Genomic DNA, 20561 nt, shown 5'->3' on the forward strand with positions numbered 1-20561 from the left:
TCTTGCAAGAAGCTCTTTAGAGGCCTTAAGCCAATAATTACCTGTCGGTTGTTTTTAATGTCAATAAAGTGAGAAAAGAGAAAAAATAGCCTTCAGAAGTGGCTACTTGCATTATGTTCTTGATTTGATGGCATTTTGACACTCTTTGCTGGGCCATTCACAACTGAAACTGTCTTATTCAATGACCCAATCCCAAGAGTCTGTCCATTCTATGAAGAGAGTATATTTAAGTGCCTTGAGTTAGTGGGGGTAGCCAGAATGGCTGCAAAGTTTGCACCTCTGGTGGGATGTTCCTCAGTGTTTCTTTGGCCTATGGAGCTAATGTATGAGGAATTCCAAGATCTTCTGTTTTTCCTATTGAGATAAAAATGAAAGACCATATTCTCATACAAGTGTTTTGTGAATGCTTTTTAAGGTAGCAATTAAAATCTACAATACACTTAGTGGAAGTCATTAGGAAACTGAAATCTGTGTTTAGACACCTTCATAAAGGTGTAAACTTGAATGAGTTCTAGAGTGGGAACTATTTCATATGGGTCTCTCCTACAGATTTGGAGAGGGAATGAGCCCGAAGAGTGGATCCCTCGGACGTATCAAGATTTAGAAGGCCTCCCTTGTATAGTGATATTAACTGGCAAAGACCCTCTTGGAGAAACCTTTCCCAGGTACAATTGTGAATAACTGATTCTACTTCTCATTAATTGCCCAGCTGAACTGATGAACTGTCTAGTGTGCACTCATTTCCTTTGTTTGGTAGAGAACTGCTTCAGGCAAGGACATAAGAAATAGTCTTCCTTCATTCTCTCTTTGAGCTTTCCAGAGAGCACCTGGCAATGCTGGGAATGGGAGAGGCCACATTTGAGAAGTGGCTGTGCCTGAAAGCAAGGCAGCCAGAGAGGCTGAGAGGAAAAACAGGAGATACAGATTTTTTTTTTTGATAAAGTACTTTGTCTCTGTAAATCTGCTGTTCTCAACCCCTTGAAGGATCTGGGTCCATAGACTGGATGGGAACAACAATAAAAGCATCTATTTGATGTGTACTGCATGTGGGTCAGGCTATGTCCAAAATGCCTTCCATGTGTCATGCGTTTTTCCCTGCACTGACAGCCCTTTCTCCTCTCTACTTACCCTTTTTGTTTTTTTTGGTGGTGTTGGCAATTGAAACCAGGGCCTCATATATGCTAAGCAAGTGTTCTGCCACTGAGCCATACCCCAGCCCTTCTGGGGGCTTCTCATTGTCCTTTCTACAATGAGAAAGAAAGTGAAGCACAGAGAAGTTAGGTTGATGCCTGGGAGGTGGCAGGTGAGGTTTAAACCAGGCTTAGCTGGCATGGAAGCCTGTGGTCTTCACTACACAGCTACCCAAGGACTTCCATGTATGCTTAAACACTGCATGCCTAACCAGAGGGATCTGACACCAACGAATTTACTCTGTGCAGGTCTTTGAAGTACTGTGACCTCCGGTTAATCGACTCAAGCTATTTAACTCGCACCGCCTTGGAGCAGGAGGTGGGTCTGGCATGCTGCTATGTCTCAAAGGAGGTCATTCGGGGGCCCACTGCTGCCCTGGACCTCAGTGGGAAGGAGCCAGAGCAGGCCCCTAGCAGCGAGAAGGACTCCGAGGAGCTGCTCATTGACCTAGAACGGCCGCAGAGCAATAGCAGTGCTGTCACTGGAACCTCAGGTCAGTGCTCGCTCCTCTTTTGTGGGAGGGATGGGCAAAGAGGTGTGTGGGTGTGTGGAAGGCATAGCCTATCACTGACTCCCACGGCCTCCAGCAGCCTCAGACACTGTGGCCTCCTCTCCAGACCTCAGTCTCCCAGAAGGCAGGACAGCTGAACAGCCACAAGACTTTGGTGATAGGCTAAACTCAATAACCAGATTTCACCAGCCACATCCTGCACCATATTCCCTAGTGTTTCCCATCCTTATCTCCTCACAGTTACTCTGCATATGATATTTATACAAAGGCCCTCTTTTTCTTCCAGGACCTGAGGCTGTAAGTTTATGTTTAGTGACTCAGTACCTGGCACAGATGAAGGAATGAACAGATGACTTTCCTAAATACCTAATGGCAAGTGTTTGTACCATGAACGCTGCTCTGGGGCCACTGGTCAACTATGAAAATCCACCAGGCAGCCTGCAGGCCCCCCTTCTTATAGTAACATGTGTTATGGCAAGGCCTGGTGTGAATTTTCATCCAGTAAAATACAGTACAGCAAATGCAGCCCTGTTTCCAGTTTTCTCTGATTATGAGAGTAATAAAGCTTCACTCGGAAAAGTTGGAAGATATATCAAAGTACAGAAGTGAAACATAATCCCACCACCAGAGGGAACCACCACTAACACTGGGCCACATGGCCCTCCTCCTTCACTTTTTTCTGAACTATCATTGAGGTCATTTTCTCTCTCGCACATGTACAAACACACACACACAAAGTGGCTCTACTCTTCCTGTGCATTCTGTCAGCAGCTGTTCGCTCCCTCTGTAGGAACTGAAGAGACCATTGCCTAAGTGGTTTCCTGTTTGTAGTGACCTGAAAGCATGGACTGCCCTTCTCCCTGCTGTGCCTAGCCACTCTCCCTCAGCAGGGTCAGAGCTGACCCTGTTTATCCCTCCACCTCCCTTGACCTCACCAGTGCAGGCTCCCCAGTTTTCCCTCTGAGGTCAAATCAAAATAATCAGAGGATAGTGGAGAGTAACAGAAGGGAGGGGAAATGTCACATCTGAAGCACAGGAATTCTCATCAGGAAGGGAAAGGTGAGGGGCAGAGGAAGTCTCCCTCCTGGTGGCTCTTTGTCACATTCCCCCTTTCCCTTTGCCAGTACAGCCACCCTACACAACTCGTGTTGGCTGCTCAAATCAACTTGCAGTTTGTCTTTTACTGAGTGGTTTTCTACCCCACAGGCTGTGCTCACAACACTAAGCATGCAGACCTCATGGGCTTCCTCAGAGGGTGATGAGGCTGTGAGGGGAAGACAAGCTGCCCCACAAGAAAGTCAGAGGAGCAGTGTAGTGGCTTGGGATTAATCACTGCCAGTTAGCAGCTACTTGTCAAGATCTTCCAAGGCTGGAACTGAACCACTTGCCTATTGCAAGTGCCTCCTACACTCAGCCTTGAGTGTAGGAGCTTTTGGTTTGTCCTCAAATCACAGAAAGGCTGCTCTATTTGGGGCAAGCATACTTGAAGTGAATTGGCCAAACATGCAGGGAGGACTACACCAGATCTGCCTTCTGTAGTCTTCCCTAATTTGGAAAATGGCTACAACCTGGGCACTTACCTACAGATGATCCCCAGCCAGAGGTGTGGAGCCTGTAGGTATCAGGGTCCTGCAGGAGAGGATGGTATCTCTGAACCAGGGTGTTTGAGGAGAGTTTAATAAAGGGACTTATTTCCAAAGATGTGGGCAGGACCTAGGAAAGGAGCAAGAGGTTGTGTAGTGCTGGGGTCTGGATCCCCAAAGTTTAGAATGTAGGACAGTATTCCCTACTATGAAAGAACTCTTTGGCTAACACATCTTCAAAATTTCTGGTGTTTTCCTTCTAAAAGCTGTTATTCCTTTTTTGCTCATTATAGGCCTATATACTATAATTCAGAGGTATGTGTAACTGCTGTTATAAAAGCAGCATAGTAGTAAGATTAGGATATGACGTTGTATTCCATTCTAATTAACAACTCCATGGCTGATGCATCTTCCAAGAACCTTCCAGTGTTTTCCTTTTTAGAAACACTCTGACCTCCACTAGACCTGGAGAAGTGAGGGGACTCTTAGAAACCTGCAGCTCTCAGTACAGAAATGCAGATACCCGGAGTGACCATGCAAGAGGGGAAGGCAAAGAAGAATCAACTTCCCGCTGATATCTCCCATTTGCCAAACCCACTGAGAAGCTGGGGCAGAGGAGAGGATGGAGGGGTGTAGAGACAGAGGGAAAGATAAGATTCTACCACAATGTCTGTAGCCCACACAGCCAAGCCAGGTTGCAGCTGTTTCCTGGCCTCTGCCTCCTTCCCTGGGCATTGGTGAAGTGTGGGTATGAGTGAGTGCCATCCATTCTCTTTCAGGTTCCATCATGGAGAATGGGGTGAGCTCCTCCAGTACAGCTGACAAGTCCCAGAAGCAGTCCCTGACCTCCAGCTTCCAAAGCCCAGTCACCAGTGTGGGGCTGGATGAAGGGGTCTCTGCCAGCACTGCCAGGGCTGGGGAGACCCTGAAGCAGGAGTGTGACTCCCTGGGTCCTTTGATGGCCAGCAGCACCACCTCCAAGCCCTCCTCATCCTCATCAGGCTCCCGGAGCCTTGCATGGCCAGGACAGCCCCCCAGAGGCCTTAGGGGCCTGCACACTGCCCTGCCCCCAGTAGTTATCTTATCTAAGGCGGCCTACAGTCTCCTGGGCTCCCAGAAGGGCAGTAAGCTGCCATCTTCCTCATCCCTGCTACCACATGCTGACGTGGCCTGGGTGAGCTCCCTGAGGCCGAGCCTGCACAAGGACATGAGCAGCGAGGAGCAGTCCCTCTACTACCGGCAGTGGACCTCAGCCAGGCAGCACCACGCTGACTACAGCAACCAGCCAGACTCTGCCTCAGGTGCCCGGACCTTCCATCCACGGCGGCTGCTGCTGAGTGGGCCCCCCCAGGTAGGGATGGGCCAGGCTGGGCCCTGACTTAGCCTGGGGTTAGCACATTTTCCCCAAAAAGGGGAGAAGCCAGGGCACCTCTTGGGGGTGGATGGGAGTGGCACAGCCCTGAGGACTCATTTAGGCCTTTCAGCTGGAAGAGCCAAGGTGTGAAATTTCTTTTCTCTTTCCCTCCTTTCTCTTCCACTCCTCCACCCTTCCCCAATTAAAAATATTTCCATCAGGTGGGAAAGACTGGCTCCTATTTACAGTTCCTTAGGATCCTCTTCCGCATGCTCATCCGGCTCCTGGAGGTAGACGTGTACGACGAGGAGGAGATCAACACCGGTGAGTTGCACTAACCAGAGAAAGCCATGAGTTTGCTTTCCACTCCAGGTGCCTACCATAACTAACTTGCAGTTACTAACCTGCAAGTATCTTGACGTTGGAGACAATGTTATCTAGCAAGTACTGCCAAGTAAACAGCACCCTTTTAGCTCCTAAAGGTCAGGAGGGTATCCCTCTGTTCATTATCCAACAAACTGCTGGGCAAGAGGCTTTTTATAAAGGTTTGCTCTTGGTTCATTGCCTAAATGGTTAAACCAGTGTGAAAATCAATTTGTAGTGCTCAGCTGTGGAAGGATCCAGGGCACATTTCTGGTTGCATGTTAGGGATACAAGTCCTTCCTTGGTTAGCTAGTGTGTATCTTATTTTTAACTTTAGGTCCTCAGTGAAGGCACAGGATTACTATAATGAAATGAAAACCTTTGTGTGCAGAACTAACAACTAGTGCTGCAAACAAAACCCCTTCTCCTCTGCAATGATATCCAAGACAGTAGTTTGACAGGGCTGTGGGTATAGCTCAGTAATAGAGCATGCACAAGGCCACCAAGTAGAAGTTCTTCTGAAGTCCCTCAAACATATGCCCACTAAGGACTCCCTTTAGTATCTGCTATCAAATTAGCTCTTTAGCGATCTCACCTCACTTTTTTTTTTTTAGCAGTACTGGGGTTTGAACTCAGGACTTCACACCTGGTAGGGGCTTTATCACTTGAGCCATACCTCCAGCCCCTCACTTGCTTTTTGAAAACAGATGGGCCTGTTCTGTGACCAGCACAAAGAACTAATGTAGTACAGGCAAGAGTGATTAAAATCAGTTATATTTAATCATTTTATTTTTGGTCCAATTCTTTTTCTATCTCTCACCAATTCATATCCATGATTTTACACACAAGCCGCACATACACACAGTCTCATCTTCCCACTCACACTCTCGTGTCTGAGATGAGCTGCACCAAATCCCCAGGCCTGGCACAAAGAGGAACCAGAGCTCCAGGTTGTCCTCAAAACATGGAAAACCCTGCAAAGGGTCTGGTGTCATAAGAGCAAAGCCAGAGCAAACAGATCAGAAACAAGGCACTATATTTCCTGCCAACTCTGTCACTAGGCTCCTTGGCACAGAATAGAGCCAATGCCTTTAATTTTACCCTCAGATCCTGCTAGAGAGACCCTGGCTCTGAGTCTGGTCTAGCACGACTGACAGGCAAGCTTTGGCTTTCTTCCTCCTCCCTCATTTTAGTGTTGGTTAACATATCTGGAAAGGCGCAATGATACCTTCCTAACTAGAACATGCTTGAAATTTTAAGTGAAATGCAGACTTCAACTCAGGGTATTAAACTGTTGTCAGTGGCTCACACCTGTAATCCTAGTTACCTGGGATACTGAGATTGGGAAGATCATGGTTGGAGGCCAGCCTTAAGCAAGTAATTTGTGAGACCCCATCTCCAAAATAACCAGAGCAAAAAAATGGACTGGAGGTGTGACTCAAGTAGTAGAGTGCATGCAAAGCATGAAGCCCTGAGTTCAAACTCCAGTATCGCCACCCCCCCAAAAAAACCCCTATTATTTGTATTAGTTGTACTTGCAGTTTTAGGCTTTTTTTTTTTTTTTACAAGTGCATTCCATTCTCCCTTTAGGCTTAAGATTCTTAAGCTACTTTTTGATCTTATACATTTAATTAATAACGATAAATGTCATCTGTTGGGACACACACTATGTACCTGCCACTATCACAGCACTTTAAATATACCACCCCCAGTGCTTTTAAGAATCTGGGCGCTGTTGGGCACCAGTGGCTCACACCTGTAATCTTAGCTAAGGAGGCAGAGACATGGAGAATCTCGGTTCCAAGCCAGCCCCACACCTTGAGACCCTATCTCGAAAATACCCAACACACACGAAAAAAGGGCTGGCAAGTGGCTCACGTGGTAGAGCCTGCCTGAGAAATGTGAAGCCCTGAGTTCCAACCCCAGTTCTCGTTCTCTCCCCCTCCCCCTCTCTCCTTCCCCCTCCCCCTCTCCTGGCATTTTGAGGGGTTAAGTTTAGTACCTACAGGTGTGAAGTAGTAAGGAGCAGAAGCAGAATTCATGGCCAGGTCTGGGGGCTCTCCACTTTGACCGCACATTAGAATGGTACAGCTGGGTGCTTGGGTAGTAAAACAGATTCTGACTTTACCACTCCCAGGAATGGGGCCCGAGTGTGGGGGGTTTGTGAGCTACCCAGAGTCTCACAACTTAGTTGTCCTAAGATCTCTTGAGCATCGGTATCACACAGCTGCTTCATTCTTTTAGTCTATTTAAAGTGTATTTCTTTCCTAATAAACTTTACTATCACTTTATTAAAAAAAAAAACCCACAGTTAAAACTCTTAAGAATTTAGATCATCCAAATTAAACAAGTTTTTAAGAACACTGGGGTGGGAGACCTGGTTGACCTGATGGATGTGGGAGTTTTGTGAACTGGGGGCCTAGAGTTTAGCACAGCGCCAATGAGGGCAACGCTCCTCCCCTCCTGGCATGGTCTGAAGGAAAGCTTCTGTTCCTTCTATCCTGGGGTAGGGGGTGCTCATTTCTCAAAAATGTCTTTGTTCACCCATCTGGGCTTTACATTTGAGAAAACCTCTCCCCCTGACATAAGGGAGGGAGGGAGGGAGGGCATCCTACCCGTTTTGTGCACTTTCTTGTCCTAGATTACAACAAAAGCAGTGATGTGAGCCAGTCAGAAGGAGAGCCCTGGCCTGACATCGAGAGCTTCAGCAAACTGCCTTTTGATGTCAGTGTGCATGATCCTAAGTACCGTCTGATGAGCCTGGTATATACTGAGAAGCTGGCAGGGGTCAAACAAGGTCAGTGCACAGGAAGCCAGGCTTATATCCTTTGAAGGCCAAAGAAATACTAATGTGGGGCAGGAGGCCAGGGACAGTTAAATCTTTTGAGGGCTGCTTAAATAATTCTTCGTTTTTTCTCTTACACACATGCACATCATCTTTTGACTTTTATACCTGCTTGTCGGGACATAAATTACAGAATCCTTGGAAAAGTCCTTTTGGGGACTATTCTTCCCAGGCATAGGGGCCTTCCTATGTCCATTATGGAGTTAACAGTATTCTGCACCTTTATTCACAGAAATAATAAAGGAATGCAAAGTTGAAGAGTCCCGGAAACGAGAAACCGTGTCCATGATGCTGACCAAATATGCAGCCTACAACACCTTTCACCACTGTGAGCAGTGCCACCAGTACATGGACTTCACCCCTGCCTCCCAGGTGCAGATCACGCCTTGGCCTCTGCTAGCAATGTGGATTTTGTATGTAAGGATGGCGTAGAAGAATGAAAACCAAGTACTTTTCAGGCCGTAGGAAAAGGATAGCTTATTATGAGAGGCAGACACTCACTGATAAGAAAGTGCCCAAAGCAGTGATAAGCTGAACTTTGGGCTTCCCCAAACTGCAGGAGGAAAGCAGCTCCATTCAGAGTCTAAAGTTACTTCACCTAAATGGCTACTTGTGTTGTGTTTAGGTTAAAAAGTAGCTGAGATGTTTATCCTGAAAAAGCTAGATACTATAATAGACTTGGTAAGAGGTCCCCCCACTTCAGGTTGTTGACCAAAAGGCCGTGATTATCCAGCAGATCCACAGGTGTGCCCTTGGACCCTCGGTCCAAACATGTCTATTGATTTGCACCAAGCTAGTCACTTCTTACTTAAGGCTGGGATGGTTTTGACCAGTGGAGTCAATGTATGTTTGTTTTAAGGAGTAAGGACTGCGACAGAAACACAGGATGTGAGCCTATACCCCTTAGTAGCTGGTCTTTTCATCATTTCAATTTTTTTTTTTTTGAGACAAGTTCTCATTTTGTAGCCCATACTGGCCTTGAACACGAAATCCTCCTGCCTCTTGAGTGCTGGGATAACAGATGTGTGGCACCATGCCCGGATATTTATTATTACTTTATTTGTGCTGGGACTTGAACCCAGGGCCTCACACATGCTAAGTACACATTCTGCCACCCCCAGCTATATTTGGTTTCTTTTTGTCTAGTGTGTCTTTAAGCACAAAAAAAGGGAAAAGCAGAAAATGACAGTAGTGCCCAGCACCTGTTTGGGGGGTAAGTTCCACAGGAAATCCAGTGTTAGCTTCTTGATTTTTATGACTTGGCTCTGAGCACATCTCCATATGCTGCTTCTAAGCCAAGATGCCCAGGACTGCTGAACCTGTTTAAGCTCTTCAAGACCAGGTCCTCCTCCCCCACATTGTAACGTGAAATACAAATGGGCACTAGAAACAATGCACTGTAAAACTAGAATGCAAATTACCTTTTGTATCCCATTATTTTTACTGGTGGGTGCTTTGAAATCAGCTCACAATATTTTACAGGATACAGAAGATGCAGGTTCCCTGGTCTATAAATCATAGATTTCTACAGAAAGTTCCTTTTAAAAGCCCTCTTTGCCAGGCACAGTGGCTCACACTGTAATCCCAGCTACTTATTTGGGAGGCAGAGATTGGGAGGATTGAGGTTCAAGACTAGCCTGGACAAAAAGTTACTGAAACCTTGTCTCAACCAATAAGCTGGGCATGGTGGACACACCTATCTTCTCAGGTACAAGGAAGGTTATAAATAGGAGGATTGTAGTCCAGGCAAAAGCACAAACCCATATTCCAAAAATAACCAAAGCAAAAAGGATTGGGGTGTGGCTCAAGTGGCACAGCATCCGCCTAGCAAATGTGAGGCCCTAAGTTCAAACCCCATTACTGCCCACTCAAGACAAACTCTTCGTATAGTTTCAGCGTGATCACAGTACATTTGTAAAGCAGAATAAACTAAAATTAATGAGAAAACTACAATGTTATTTTTTTCCTGAAATGTAATATTTAAGTTAAAACTATTGGGAAACCACCTGGATTCTAGCTGTTGGTAAAAACTGATGTAATCCTTTCATTAAGCCAAATACTGTCTACATTATAAAGCTCTTAGAGACCTATTACATTGGAGACAGGTTCCTGAGAGCACGTGATCATCCAGCAATTTTAAAATAGATTAAATTTATATTTGGCTTTGATGAGTCAAATCGTCTCCCCCATTTAGCCAGAATTCTAGGCTAAATGACTGCTCAAAGCTCTTCATCTTTCACTGTAGCCAGGCAATATGGGGCTACAGAGGGATTTTAATGATACCTAAGTCACCATTTCAGTTAGAGTTGACACTCAGTCCCTCGCCTGACTCATGTAGAACAGAAGTCTTTTTCCTTCATAACTTAGAGCCTTTGGGAATGCATACTTAGTAGGAGAGGCCACAGGGATGTCTGACCCCTGCACAAGACTGAGCATTGTAACCTTCAGTGCAGGAAGAACGCAGACAGTGCCAACAAGTGCTTCTCCATGGTGTCGAGGCCTTGTAGGGAAAGCTGCTTGGCAGCTACTAAATAAAGGGCTTGCCTTCCCAGCCTTCTGCATGCTGCAGCTCAGTTTACCTCTCTTGGTAACAACCTGAAGAAGTGGCCTGAAAGTCTGAAAAACATGTGTTTACAATTCCTTTCCTTTCTTCTTTACAAATGTAGATGTCTGATTCCACCCTTCATGCATTCACGTTTTCTTCGTCTATGCTGGGAGAAGAGGTTCAGCTCTATTTCATCATTCCCAAATCCAAAGAGAGTCATTTTGTCTTCAGCAAGCAGGGCAAACACCTGGAGAGCATGCGGCTGCCTCTGGTTTCAGACAAGGTGGGTGAGAGTGTCTGGATGTGAGGGCTGCCAGTTATCAAGGCCCTAGGTTAGTTGTTTAAGCTACTCACATCTAAGGGTTTTACTTTCCCTTTTTTTGGTCTCTTATTTGTTTTCCTTTCAGCAGAATTTGAATGCAGTCAAGAGCCCTATTTTCACTCCTTCCAGTGGCCGACACGAGCATGGACTCCTAAACCTTTTCCACGCCATGGAGGGCATCAACCACCTTCACCTCCTGGTGGTCAAAGAATATGAGATGCCGCTGTATCGCAAGTACTGGCCCAACCACATCATGCTGGTGCTTCCTGGCATGTTCAATAATGCAGGCGTGGGTAAGGGGAACCCCGGGGCAGGGAGAAGGGCTGAAAAGACAAACTGAGCTCCATTCCCTTAGCATGAAACTTCCAATGGTGGCCTCTGGAAACTGTCCTGTCCTATTGACCACAGGTCTTTTGATTCTACCTGAATTTCTCCTCCCACCCCCCACTTGTGAAGTTTTGCAAAATTTTTAGCTTCTGAGGACTAGTGATTAAGGAAGAAGTCACTTGTATATTGAGTACCCTGGGAAGCATTTAGGATTCTTCCCAAGGTAGGCTGCATATACTCCTGGACTGAGCACTTGAAGCTAGAACGTAGCTCTGAGAAGAAGATGGTCTGAGGGAGGGGAGGTAGTGCTGTACCTGATCTGGCAGGACCCTGACTCAGTTCTTCTGGAACTGAAGGAAGGAGCACATGGCAAGTTCTAGCAGTCTGCTGTCCAATCAGGAATTGGAAGCATCAATATGCTGTGACAAAGTAAAAGTGACTGGCAAGAGTCCTTCCTACTTTTTCTCAGAAGGGCTGGTGGTTTCTGAGTGTTTGACAGCTGTGGAAGGTTCAGGATGTCTAGAACACCTTCATTTTTCTTACGTAGCAGGCAACCTCTAACTGAGCTGTGTTTTGGGGCACTTCTTGCACTGTAGTTCTTAAGTTTTCCCCACCAGCTTCTGTGAGTGTCTGAGGTGGTATTTCACTTTGATTTTGATTTGCATTTCCCTAATGATTAGCGAATGTAGAACTTTTTTTTTGTTTTCATATGCTTTTAGGTTATCTATCTTCTTTAAAGAAATGTCTCCCAGGGTCCTTTGCTCATTTTTTTCAATTGGATCACTCTGTTGTTAAAAATTATAGGGGTTCTTTATATATTCTGGACTTTAACTCCTTAGAAGGCATTTTATAAATATGTTCACCTATTCCATGAATTGCCTTTTCATTCTGTTATATGGTGTCCTGTAATGCACAAAATCCTGAAACTAGTTTTCCTTTTCTCAATTCTTGGTTCAGGAGATCATTGCCAAATTCAGTATCATGAAGTCTTTTTCTTTCTTCTAAATATCCTGTAATTCTAGCTTTTATTTAAGTCTTATTTTTAAATTAATTCCTATGCAGTTTAATTCTTGTAAGGGTCCAGCTTCATTCTTATGCATGTGGATATCCAGTTTTTCCAACATAGTTTGATGAAGATACAATCACCCCCTACCCCAGTCTGGCACTCTTAAAATCACTTGACCATATACGAGAGGACTTATTTCTGGATTTTCCGTCTGTCTGTCTTTATATCACTACCACACTACTTTACTATGGCTTTTAAAGTAATAAGATTTGTTTGGTTTTTTGTTGTTGTTTGGGGGTTTTTTTGGCAGTACTGGGGTTTGAACTCAGGGCCTACACCTTCAGTCACTCCACCAGCCCTTTTTTTGTGAAGGTTTTTTTTTTTGAGATAGGGTTTCTCAAACTGTTTATTTCCAGGCTGGCTTCAAACCACGATCTTCTGTTTCCTGAGTAGCTAGGATTACAGGCATGAGCCCATAGCAGTTCACTTTCCTCTGCACCTTTCCAGCATGGATTCTTTGTCTTTTTGGTGATAGCCATTCTAACTTGGGTAAGATGATATCTCATTGTGTTTTTGATTTGTATCAGAGAAATGCCTATGAAAACCACACCTTTTCATGTTTGTTGACCCTTTGTCTTTTCTGTTCATTTTTTGGTTTTTTGATGCAGGGTCTTGCGGTGTAGTCTAGGCTAGTCTTAAACTTGCAATCTTCCTACTTTGGACTCCAACTGCTGGGATTACAGGCAAAGCACCACCACTTCTCTTTTGAAAAGTGCCTGGTTCAGATCTTTAGCCCATTTTTAAATTGTTTTCTAGTAGTTAGCTTTTTGAGTTCCTTATTGGATCAAATGTTTGCAAATATTTTGTTCCATTGTTTTTGTTGTCTCTTAACTCTGTTGGTTGTTTAATTTGCTATTCAGAAGTTTCTTAGTTTGCTGTATCCCATTTGTCTACTTTTACTTTCGTGGCCTGTGCCTTTGGAGTCCTAGCTACAAAATCATTACCTGTACCAGTGAGTCAAAATTGTTTTGGCTATTTGGGGTGTCCTCAGATTCCATGAATTTAAGGATGGATTTTTCTACTTCTGCAAAAAGTCATGAGGATTGTATTAAATCTATTAATCACTTTAGGTAGTACTGACATCCAACAAGATAAAGTTTTCCAATTTGTAGACATGGGATCTTTCCATTTTTGGTATCTTCAACTTCCTTTTGTACTTCTCACTGTACAAAATTTTGTCTCCTTGTTAGGTTTATTCCTCAGTATTTTATTCTTCTTGATGCTATTGTAAAAGGAGTTTTAGACTTTATTTTGTGTATAGGAATACAGCTGACTTTTAGTGATTTTTTAAATCTTTATATTACTCCTAACAGAGTTTTCTGTGGAGCTTTTAATATTTCCCTCATACATATTATCTGGGGAGAGATGATTTTACTTCTTTTCCACATTGGATGACTTATTTTTTCCTTTGGCTAGAACTCCCAGTACTATTAAATAGAAGTGATAAAAGCAAACTACCAATTGATTGTAGAGGGAAAACTGAGTCTTTCACCACCATGATGATGTTAATGTGGACTTTTTATATATGCCTATTATGTTGGGATGTAAACTATTACACACATACTCTCAGAAGGTAGGTTTTCCTGAATCCCAGTATTACCCTCAACATAATAAAACTGTTTTGGGTTCCTCTCTAGATTTAGTAGTTTTTTTTTTTTTTTCAGCCTCTTCATTTCATTATAATCTACACTTTGTTTCATTTTAAGGTAGCCCACTCATAGAATTTGGCTAATTCTTTCTGGTCATTATCTTAATTATCACTAACATTCACTGAGTACTTATGATATGGTAGGTATCACCCTGAGCACCATCCAACTCTGTGAGATAGACACAATCATCACCTCTCACAGGAGGGAAAACCAAGGCTCAGTGGAATTGTTCAGAGTCACAAGACTAAAAAATTGTGGAATCAAGGTTTAAACTCAGGCAGCTTGTCTCCTATCTATTTTCTTACTCACTATACCATACTGTCTCTTGTGAAAAACAGATCTAGGGAAAGGGTGGCAGTCTCCAGAATGACCTTCAGAGAAGATACTGCCAATTTCCTAAAGGTATCTAAAGCAGGGGTCACGAGTAGAAATGGCATCCCACTCACTGCAACCCTGGGTACTCTCTAGTGCAAGACATTGAGTGGAGAGTGCTTTTCATGATTTAAGGAACTAACCCATTTCAAGGAAGCTTGATTGTGTGTGCGTATGTGGCATCACTATTCTCATTATGTACCTCAGCCTTTTATTTATTTACTTATTGTGGGCCTGGGGTTTGGACTCAGAGCTTCATGCTTACAAAGCAGGTGTTCTGCTGCTTGAGTCACACCTTCAGTCCATTTTTTTTCTGGCTATTCTGGAGATGGGGTTGTGAACAGTTTGTCTGAGCTGTCCTTGAGCCATAATTCTTCTGATCTGAGCCTCTTAAAGTACCAAGGATCATAGATGAGAGCCATTGTTGCCTGGCTGGAGGCTGGATTCTTGTAGTACTCCTCAGAGTGCAGTTCATGCATCATCAAAGATGTTTCTGGCCCATCCCCAGATCTACTCAATTGAATCTCTGACCAGGAGCCTAGGAATCTACATTTTAAACTGACATCCCAGTGACTCTTATATCCACTGGTTAGAGAACTACTGCCTGAACTCTTTATTGGCTCCCACCTGCATGGCGGGCATGTGACTGGGATGCTTGTAGAGAAAATGTGAGCTGAGGGCACTGGCCAAGCATGAACAAAAGCATGTGTAGCTGTGGTTGTGCTGCCTTCCAGGTGCTGCTAGGTTCCTCATTAAGGAGCTGTCCTATCACAACCTAGAACTGGAGAGGAACCGCCTGGAAGAGCTGGGAGTCAAACGCCAGTGTGTCTGGCCTTTCATCGTCGTGATGGATGACTCCTGTGTCCTATGGAACATTCACAGTGCTCAAGAGCAAACCAGGTAGTGATACTTGCAAGCAGTTTTGGAGGAGTATGACACAATGCTATACCATAGAGGCTTTTGCAGTAACAGTTCCAAGTAAATAAAGAGCTACAGCTTTCCAGAGCAGGGCCAACAATGAGATAGCCTTTACTAGCACATTTTGCAGTGGTCTAGGATTTTTTTTAAGACACAGTATGCCATTAAATTCTGGACTATTTCTGCATGATGGTGTTTAGCTAGCTATACAGATCTGTTGAGACACTATGATTTATCCATAAAGACTACTGGCATTTGGACCAGGAAAGAGACCTGGTTTGTAGTCCCAGCTCTTTTCTAAAATATCTATATGAAAAAGAAAAGTTACATCACCCAAGTCTCAAGTCCAGCACATGACTAAACTGAAATTATGGCTGAACCAAAATCAGGTTCTCCTGAAGGAGCACTGCCCTAAGAGGACATTTGGGGGTATCACAGTGAGAGTAGTTGTCAGGGAGCCAAAGGTAAGGGAATGCTAAACATTTAAAAGGTCCTTTACAATAAATATACTCCCTCCCCCAAAGGTGCTAGATGATCTCAAGGCCCACTCCAGCTCAAACATTGGGATTTTCTGTCCTTGCTTCCACTGTTGTCTTCAACTGTGAAATTTTCACCTATTCCTTTATTACACATAACTACCAGAACTGGGAACCTTTGAATTCTAGCCTCTGGCTGCCTCTCTTTGGTAACACCTGTTCATTACTCAGTGGATTTCTTTCTCTGCCTTAAGTGGTAAGACTCACCCCAAAGACAGCATCTTTAATTGTGACATGCAGTGACATGAAGTGTTACTGGGTGTAACACTTCCCTAATCCAAGCTAATACAAAGTAAATCTGCTTATTACATCTTTTACAGTATTCCTAGTGTACAGATAGTAGTGTTGGTCCTTTATAAATGATCTTTTTCAGTAATACATTTTATATAAACTTTACATTTTATAGCCAGCCCATGGAAGCAGGAGTTTCCAGTAAGAATGTGTCCTTGAAGAGTGTCTTGCAGCATATTGAAGCCACACCAAAAATTGTCCACTACGCAATCCTGGGCATACAGAAATGGAGCAGCAAACTGACTTCTCAGAGCCTAAGGGCCCCATTCTCGAGGTGCCACGTGCATGACTTCATTCTCCTCAACATAGACTTGACTCAGAATGTGCAGTATGACTTCAACAGGTAGGTCAGGCCTCCTGGATGCAGGCCACCTTGGCATCTACTGATTGTTGCTGTCTGCCTCCAGCCTCTGCAGTGTTTTTATTCCTCTCTGTGTGTCTTGGATCATAAGCCCCTTCATCATCCAGCTACCAAGACCCCCTTTTAGTTTACAGACAGGGTCTTGCCATGTAACCCGGGCTGGCCTTGAACTTGTTATGTGGCCCAAGCTGGCCTCCAACTTATGATCCTCCTCCTCAGCCTCTAGATTGCTAAGATTACAGACATGTACTACCATGCCTAGCATTAATTACCTAGACCCTTAATACATTTTGTTACAGTATGAAACTGAGAAAACACTTCAGCCATCTTATTCAACAGTACAAAAACTGTTCAATCAATGTATGTCAGTGAGTGGACCCACAAACATGCAAGACTAACCCCCTATTCATGCTCAGAACTCAGAAAGAAATCACTTTCCTCAATAAGGCAGCAGAGGAGATGAGCAGGCTGGCCCTTGGCTTTGCCTCCTAAATAAATTATGTTCACATTCCTGGAAAACCAGAAGGGCCAAGAATCAATGTCAGGGACCACAAAGTCCCTTTTATGTCAGTCCCCAACCTTTCTAACTATTAGAATAGCTGTTGCTTCCACTTCCGTGTTTTAAATTTGGCAGATTTTTTTTTTTCTTTTTTTTTGGGTGGGACTGGGGTTTGAACTCAGGGCTTTGTGCTTGCAAAGCAGACACTACCCCTTGAGCCATACCTCCAGTCCATCTTGTTCTGGTTATTTTGGAGCTACGGTCTCAAGAACTATTGGTGGTCCTCCGAATCTCAGCCTCCCAAGTAGCCAGGATTACAGGGGTGAGTTACTGGTACCTGTCAGTAGCTATAATTTTAAAACTGGAAGCACTCCTGCCCTGCTGGAGTATGCAAAATGTACATTGCTATTTCTGCCCAAGAATACCTAAAACCCTGAGGCATATTTGGGACCAAACTTGCCCCACTTCCTCCTTCCTTAGTGGCTATACTGCTCAAATTTGGGATTTTCCCAGATCAGTGCTGAGGGTCTGCTCCATGAGGGTAAGGTCAAATGTTTTAGGCTCTCTTCAAATGTGCCACATTTCTCTGTACTTATCACAGCTGAGATATAACTGGCAAAGAAACCTATCTTTCTGGTTGTGATTTAGGTATTTCTGTGAAGATGTTGACTTTAACCTGAGGACAAACAGTAGTGGCCTGCTCATCTGCCGCTTTAATAACTTCAGTCTCATGAAGAAACAAGTTCAGGTTGGAGGACAAAGGGACTTTATCATTAAGCCAAAGATCATGGTAAGTTACCCAAACTTGATTCTGTTGTTGAAAATAAGCACAATGATGAATATCTTTGTTATTAGATACTGTCAGTAAATACTTTCCCCAGAATTAGAAAGTGAAGTAACTCAAGCGAGTTCTTAAATGTCAGCTATGCAGTTTCATTTCTATTACTGGTTATTTTGGAGATAGGGTCTCAAGAACTATTGGTGGTCCTCCAAATCTCAGCCTCCCAAGTAGCTAGGATTACAGCTACAAGTAGCTAGAACCAAAACATAAGTTTTGACAAGTTAACAAAATTAAAAGCCTTAACAACTCCAACAAAGCTCTAGTTTTAAGACGGCAAACTTTACATTGTGATATTCCTTAGGTAATGCATGAGAGAAAAGTGAATCAAGATGCTTGCCTGCTCCTTTGCCAGACTTTCTTTAGAAAGATAATACAGATAAAACCTGCGAAGTAAATTCCATAGGCCTATACTTCTCTATCATTTTCAAATGTGACAGACACATGTGAACCTAGCATGTCACTGTGTGCTGCTGCTAATGCAAAAGCTGTTGCAGTTACCCATGGCTAACCCTGGCCTGAAAATATTAATGTTTTCACTTTAGAGAAAGACCACATGCACACTACTTTGATTACACGGTACTGCTATAGTTATTCTATTATTGTTGATTTCTTAAACTTTATCACAGGTGTATGTGTACAGGAGAAAAATAGTATATGTACTGTGATTTCAGATATCCACTGGGGGTCTTAGAACATAGCCACTTCGGATAAGGGGGTCTCCGTCTGTGGAGACTGTTGGAAAGCAATCCAGTGTATCCCTGACGTTTCCTTCAGAGACATTTTCTCTGAACTTCTTGGCTCTGATTTCAGGTGTCAGAGAGCCTAGCTCCCATCCTGCCCCTCCAGTACGTCTGCGCGCCTGACAGTGAGCACACACTTCTGGCAGCCCCTGCACAGTTTCTCCTCGAGAGGTTCCTTCAACATGCTGCATATAAACTCTTCCCCAAAGCCATCCAGAACTTCAAGAGTCCTGTGCTGGCCATCGACTGCTACCTTAACATTGGACAGGAGGTAAAGGTGGGGTGGCTCCCATGTCCTTCCCACATCCATTCATTTCCCCCTTTTAGCTTGATTTGAAAACTTCAATAGTGACAAGAGGGAGCCTGTGCCATTTAATACAAAGGCTCACACAAGAGGTGATGGCAACTGTCCTTCTCTACAGAATGAGTGACTACTCACAGCTGAACAGTGAAGCTGCTCTGTGAAGCTTCCCTCAGTGACCCTGGGCAGAAGCAGCTTTTTGACACTGATCAGACTGTACTGCAGTCATGTGGACTTTCTCCATGAGACTGAGTTTCCAAAGGCACACGCTGTCTTAGTGCATGGAAGAGGAGCTCAGTGACTACTGCACAAACGAATGTGTGCCACATAAGCTCTACAACTGCCGCTTCTCTGCCTCCCACCCCCGAACTTCTTTCTCAAGCTCTCTACCAGTTTTCTGGTTCAGTTTTGTTTTGGAGGGGGGCAGGACTGGGGCTGGAACTCAGGGCCTAATGCTTGCTAGGCAGGCGCTCTACCACCTGAGCCACTCCACTAGTCCTTAGTTCAGCTTTTTAAACTGCCACTCGCACCTCCAGACTTTTGCCATTAAGCTTTTCCTTAGGATTTTCCTTGGGGTTATTTTTAAAGCTTCATTCAATTATGTTATCTTCAATAATACAATATATCCTCCTAATGAGTTGTTTTAAAAAAAGAAAAGGTATAAAGAAGAAAAATAAAATCACCTACAACAGGGCTAGGGATGTAGCTCAGTGGTTTAGTGTTTGCCTAGCATGCATGAGGCCCTGGGTTTGATCCCAAATTAAAAAAAAAAAAAAAATCACCTACAACAAAAAACATTTTGGTATACTACATGTACTTCCAGGGTGTTTTCTTTGCATGTACTGACCAAACACACACATCTCTGTACACAAATTGTTTTAACTTTAAATTTTTCTCAAATTGAAGGCAGTTGGATTATCTTTAAAACTTAATGGTAACTTTTACATCCTCATTTTTATAATGTTTCAATAGTCTACACTGTAGGTTAGGCCGTGAATTATAGATTTTTAGAGATAGAAGGAATATCCTCAACCATGTGATGGCCAGGCGGGGTAGTACACACCTATAATCTCAGCACTAAGGAGGCTGTGCCATGAGGATCGAGAGTTTGAGGCCAGATGACACAGCAAGACCCTGTCTCAAAAAAAGCTATGTGGTATAAGAATACCCTCGATGGTATCTATGTAAATTATGTGTCTAACCCAGGTCTCCTAATTCCACTACCCTAGAGTCTAGAGCTCTAGGTATTAGGCAACACAATCTCAATACTAGTACTAATGACAACTAACATTTACTGAATACTTAGTATTAAAATATTTTTATTCTCATCAATAAGGTAACCTAAACATTTAATCTCTCCTGAAAGTATGCCTTGTTAGGGAAGGAATGTTGGGTTTTTTTTTTAATTTTTATACTTCTAGGTGCAGGAGCTTCTTTAGTTTCTTAATGTCTGTCAAACTATCCTTCACTATAAAAAATAAGTTAGTTAAAACTTGGCACTCTATAACAAAAGAGATGCAAAGCTTAGGCTAACCCTGAAAAGGATTGGGCTCCTTCACCCTGAAATAAAGAGAAAGGTACTGACTCACTCAGCTAAGTGCAGACTTGTTTGCTTGCTTTTGAAAAGCCCTTGCTATTTCTGCTTGATGCTTTCAGGTGGCCATCTGCTACATCAGCTCCAGACCCCACTCCAGCAATGTCAATTGTGAAGGGGTGTTTTTCAGTGGACTCCTCTTGTACCTCTGTGACTCTTTTGTAGGTGCTGATCTTCTTAAGAAATTTAAGTTTCTAAAAGGTAAATCAAATTTGGTATCTAGATTGTGAATGTTACTGGATCTCACTCGAAAAAAAATCAGTTGAAAGACATTAAAAAAAAACAAACACATTGATTTTGGCCAATAATTTGGATACCTTAATCTTAGACCAGAGCCACTGATTTCCTTAAT

General features: G+C 43.7%; 2 protein-coding genes across 10 annotated transcripts in view; one reads left to right on the top strand and one right to left on the bottom strand.

Annotated features, from left to right (window-relative positions):
- Positions 1-20561, top strand: part of Greb1l (GREB1 like retinoic acid receptor coactivator) — a 257622-nt gene that overhangs the window by 234064 nt on the left and 2997 nt on the right. For all 6 annotated transcript variants that reach the window (XM_020186390.2, XM_074070137.1, XM_074070134.1 and 3 more), the window contains 13 exons: positions 550-665; positions 1440-1684; positions 4065-4636; positions 4861-4963; positions 7644-7799; positions 8080-8219; positions 10514-10675; positions 10803-11007; positions 14863-15028; positions 15989-16216; positions 17382-17523; positions 18385-18585; positions 20272-20410. In XM_020186390.2, the coding sequence (XP_020041979.2) occupies positions 550-665; positions 1440-1684; positions 4065-4636; positions 4861-4963; positions 7644-7799; positions 8080-8219; positions 10514-10675; positions 10803-11007; positions 14863-15028; positions 15989-16216; positions 17382-17523; positions 18385-18585; positions 20272-20410 (2575 nt within the window). The remainder of the gene's footprint in view (positions 1-549; positions 666-1439; positions 1685-4064; positions 4637-4860; positions 4964-7643; positions 7800-8079; positions 8220-10513; positions 10676-10802; positions 11008-14862; positions 15029-15988; positions 16217-17381; positions 17524-18384; positions 18586-20271; positions 20411-20561) is intronic.
- The window catches only part of Esco1 (establishment of sister chromatid cohesion N-acetyltransferase 1), a 109544-nt gene that overhangs the window by 18685 nt on the left and 70298 nt on the right, over positions 1-20561 (bottom strand). The window contains exon 12 of one of the 4 annotated variants that reach the window (XM_020186399.2): positions 1680-3415. The exons of 1 other annotated variant lie outside the window; for it this stretch is intronic. In XM_020186399.2, coding sequence (XP_020041988.1) covers positions 3391-3415 — 25 coding nt within the window. In that variant the 3' untranslated portion in view covers positions 1680-3390. Of the gene's footprint in view, positions 1-1679; positions 3416-5583; positions 20404-20561 lie in introns of those variants that run through there. 2 more of the 4 variants (XM_020186396.2, XM_074070138.1) reach the window with 2 other exon arrangements.

This window comes from Castor canadensis, chromosome 4 (assembly GCF_047511655.1).
Source record: "Castor canadensis chromosome 4, mCasCan1.hap1v2, whole genome shotgun sequence".
NCBI lineage: Eukaryota > Metazoa > Chordata > Mammalia > Rodentia > Castoridae > Castor > Castor canadensis.